We start from the raw sequence: 4,061 nt of genomic DNA, 5'->3' as shown, positions 1-4,061 counted from the left end.
CCAGGCCCTGCCCCTCCATCCCGGGCCCCGCCCCATTGCCCCGCCCACACCTCCCTACACCAGGCTCCACCCCCCCTCCTAGGCACGGGCTCAGCCCTCCCCCCCAGCCGAGGGTCCCCCAGCCCGCACCAGCTGGATGGCGATCATGAGCACCGTCTTGAGCGTGAATGTGCGGTCACACAGGTCGAACAGGTCCTCCAGGCTGGGCCCCAGCAGCTCCAGCACCATGGCGTTGTACTTCCCGCAAGGGCCGAAGTAGTACACCTGAGGGACGCCCTCTGTGGGCCGGAGCGCACACAGATGCCTGCGGGGCCTGCTGCGCACGCGCCGCCCCACCCCCCCCGCCACGGCCCGGGCTGGCCGGCTACCTGCCGTGCTGAGCTGCTTGTAGAAGCGGTACTCAAGGTGCAGCTGCGGTGCCCGGGACTTGATGGGCTCCTGGAGGGACAAGGTGGAGGAGGTGGCGGCTCACCCGGGGCATGGCAGGCCCCTCCCCCTGCCCCAGACCCCACCGGGATGCGCCCCATGCGCGGACAATCTCTGCTGTTGTGGGCAGGGCCGGACTCACCAATTTGATAGCTACGTACTCATTTGTATAGAGGTTCTTTCCTGTGGAGGAAAGGGGAGTCAGGACGGCGGGGCCCCGGCCCCCTCGCCCCCGTCCCCAGCAGGCCAGACATCCTGCATGACTCGCCACCTCCAAGGGGCACCTCCTGCTCCTCGGCAGCCCCTTTGAGCTTGGCCCGCCCTCCCAGGTCTTAGGGATGAAAAGGATGCCCACAAGGCACTCCGGCCCGCTGCAGTGTCCCTGTCTGTCCCCCTCTCACCCTCTTCTCCCCAGCTCCCCTAGCCCACCCCTGCCCACCCAAGGGGCTGCCCCCAACCTCTCTGGGGATCCCCACACCTGCATGTCAACGCATTCCAGTTCTCCCGCCCACAACAGCCAACGTGGAACAAAGGCCCTGCGCCCCTTCTTGGCACCCGCAGCAGCAAACTGGGACATCAGTCACCACCCAGAAGCATCTCCCCGTCCCCTGTGCCCACCACTCCACCCCAGGGACACCCCCTCCTCCTGCGGGCAGTCCACTCAACACCTCCACATGGGACCTGCAGACAGGAGGTGGCAAATGGCCAGGACCAGCCCATGTCCCCCTTCCCAGCTCATGTAGTGGATCCCTCCCGCCAGTGGACCCCCCACCTCCCCTCCCCCACGCCCCATGGTCCATCTCAGCACCTCCCTCCCCTACCCCCCTATGTCTGTCCCTTGGCCAAGAGCCCCCAGGGAGGTTTGGCATGGCATGCAGAGGACTCAGCACAGGTGCCCTGTACCCTCCTCCTGTGACCCCACCCTGGTGCTAGGACCCCAATGCTGGACCCCATGCCACCTTCGTCAGGTGAAACCCTGCCCATAGCCTGGCGGGCAGGAAAGCCCAAAGCTGGCATCCCCAGGTAACAGGAGCCCAGCAGGCCCAGGCTGGGGACCTGCACCTGCACCTCTCAGGTTTAAGACCTGGGGGGCCCACCCACCAGGACCTCCGGGTGCTCACTGAGAAAGAGCTGACGTGCCCAACCTCATGAAACTGCACAAATGCGAGTCCCAGAACCCGGCAGAGCCCAGTTTTCCATCCGTATGATCCCTAACACTGCAGAGCCCCCAGATGGTCCAGAAGGGACCACGCCAGATGGTCCGGCCACCACTGCTGGGTGACTTGCTGCGTAAACGAGGAGCCGCACCAGCCCTGTGCGTGCATCTGCGAGTCACTGTGCGGAGCCGTGCACGCCCGCCCCGCCATCTGTGGCCCAGTGGCCCCTCCCAGTGCTCTCTCGTTCTGTCCTTTGACTGCCTTTGCCGGGGCCCGGCCACCACGAGCCCGGCCCCGCACCATGTGCCCGCACCTCTAGGCCTCGGCTTACTCTCCATCCAGCTGCAGCTGGACAGTCTGGGTGACATCTGCACTTCAGCTGTTCCTGCTCCACCCATTCAGTGGCAGAGACACCACCATGTGCGACTTCATGACTTGAGGCCAGGGCTCCCCACTGAGCTAGCCTGCCCCACAGGTCAAGGTCACGGCCCCATCCCAGCATGCACCGAGGTGTCCAGTGGCAGGTGTGTCTTCCGCTCTGCCATGGCTACTCTAGGGCCCTGGTGTCCATGGCGGTTCAGAGTCAGCGCCTTGATTTCCCCAGAGCCCTGCAGGGTGTCCCGGAGTCCGCAGAAATGGAGGTGGTGACATCTCACACCGACTGTCCCATCCACCTCGGGAACGACCTTCTCCCAGCAATGCTTTGTGGTTCTCAGGGTGGAGGGCCTGTCCAGTCTTGAAGATTTATCCCGGAGGCACCTGATGGGTTCTGATGTGGTTACGACGGACACTTTTTAAATCTTTACTGTCCACTGTTCACTGCTTAACCACAGCTGGTCTCTGCTGATACCCGCTTCCTGGGATGACTCTGGCTCCTGCACGGGCGTGACCGGGAGCTGGTCACGAGTATTTATTCCTCTGCAATCTCTTTACTCTTTATTTCCATTTCTTGCCATTGTCAGGAAGCAGGGAGTGGAGATGCCTAGTCAGTATCACAGAAGACTTTTCACAGACACCCATCAATAGGGAAAGCAGCCCCCTTCTAGTCCTGGTTCCTGGGTTTTGATAAAAAATAGGTATGCCTCTTGGGATTTCCCCCCTACCATTTTATCATGGAAGTTTCAAATACAAGGAACAGTCACATCCTCACTGCCTAGGTTACGTGATGAACTTGCTGTGTCTGTTCCACTGCACATCTGTCTCTCCTGAATCTTCTGATTTGTAGATACATTTCGAAGTTGCAGACAGCAATACCTGGACCCTAGATACTCCAGCCTACGGGTCAAGTTCAAAGTGTACTTACAGTTCTCGTTCATCCCGTGGGAGGTAAAGTGTGCCACCTGATGAGCTGTGGCCAGTGTGTGATCCTGTGCAATCCCCCATCGAGACAGAGACCGTGCTTCCGGCTCACGGCCCCCAGCCATCCCCATCCGCACCATCCTCGTCCTGGAACCGCTTGTCACACTCTCTCCTCCAGCCCCCTTCACATGGCACGATGTGTTTCATATTCCAGTGCTGAAGTGTGTCCATGGTTCCTGTTGACAGCTGAGTGACACCTTGCCCCAGCACAGGGACATACCGGTCATCCTGGGGGATGCCTGGGTTTTCTCTGTTATAAGCAAAGCTATAGTGGCCGCTGCCCGCGGGCCCTTCGGTGTGCAGCTGGGCAGCTCTCCAGGGGGCGCAGCCTGCCCCGGACGGCCACCGCCTGCCTGGCAGACCTTGTGCCTGCTCTGAGGTGGGGCGTCTGTGCTTTCATTACTCAGTTCCCATCCTTGCCTGTGTTCTGGACACCGGTGCTCTGTCAGATGGTGCTCTGAACTCACGTCCTCCGGCCTGCCCAGTCCAGCTCTTCATGAGATTTGTGATAAACAGACACTTTAAATTTTGATGAAGTCTAACTGATCCTTTATGGTAACTGATCATTTTGTTTTGTCGAAGAAATTTCATGTTTTGACTGCACGTTGAGTTCTGGGAGAGCCTAAGTCCTCAGCGTCCAGCCTGAAATTAAGGTTAGCATGTGTGCACGTGCATGTGTGTGTGTATGCGCCCACACAGGCACCCACAGACTCCTGGGGCAGTGCAGGGCTCTGGGCTCTGGGCTCCACGAGCCTCATGCACCCTCACGTTGGCATCCAGCCATGCATACAGACGGGTGAGCTCGCAAGGCCTGGCAGAGAACCATTCCTACGAGGCTGTGAGCAGAAGGAAGGTTCGAGGGCCACACAGGTAGGAAGACGCTGGAGCTGCAGCCATCCAGAGCAGGGAAGCCTCCTTGTACCCCCAACCTCAAGCTGAAGACCTAGAAAGCCCACATGTGGGAGAGGGGTGACTCCAGCCCTTGAGTTAACGCCTGCTCTCAGCCTTCCCTGACAAAGCCAAATCCCAGCCTCCGACAAAGTGAAGTCACCATGACAAACCTCAATTCGGATTTAAAAGTTTGTGACATGTAGCACCGACAGTGTCCAACATATAATA

The 4,061-nt window shown here is 59.8% G+C and overlaps 1 protein-coding gene across 5 annotated transcripts in view; it reads right to left on the bottom strand.

The window, feature by feature from the left end:
* Positions 1 to 4,061, bottom strand: part of CSNK1G2 (casein kinase 1 gamma 2) — a 29,603-nt gene that overhangs the window by 2,408 nt on the left and 23,134 nt on the right. For 3 of the 5 annotated variants that reach the window (XM_011372615.1, XM_011372613.2, XM_011372614.2), the window contains 2 exons: positions 569 to 609; positions 130 to 438 (listed from right to left, as the gene is read on the bottom strand). In XM_011372615.1, the coding sequence (XP_011370917.1) occupies positions 130 to 438; positions 569 to 609 (350 nt within the window). The remainder of the gene's footprint in view (positions 1 to 129; positions 439 to 568; positions 610 to 4,061) is intronic. The other 2 variants (XR_002783396.1, XM_011372616.2) reach the window with 1 other exon arrangement.

Source organism: Pteropus vampyrus, unplaced genomic scaffold (assembly GCF_000151845.1).
Source record: "Pteropus vampyrus isolate Shadow unplaced genomic scaffold, Pvam_2.0 Scaffold212, whole genome shotgun sequence".
Lineage (NCBI taxonomy): Eukaryota > Metazoa > Chordata > Mammalia > Chiroptera > Pteropodidae > Pteropus > Pteropus vampyrus.
Note: the sequence above shows the minus strand (reverse complement) of the source record. Positions and strands in the feature narration are given on the sequence as shown.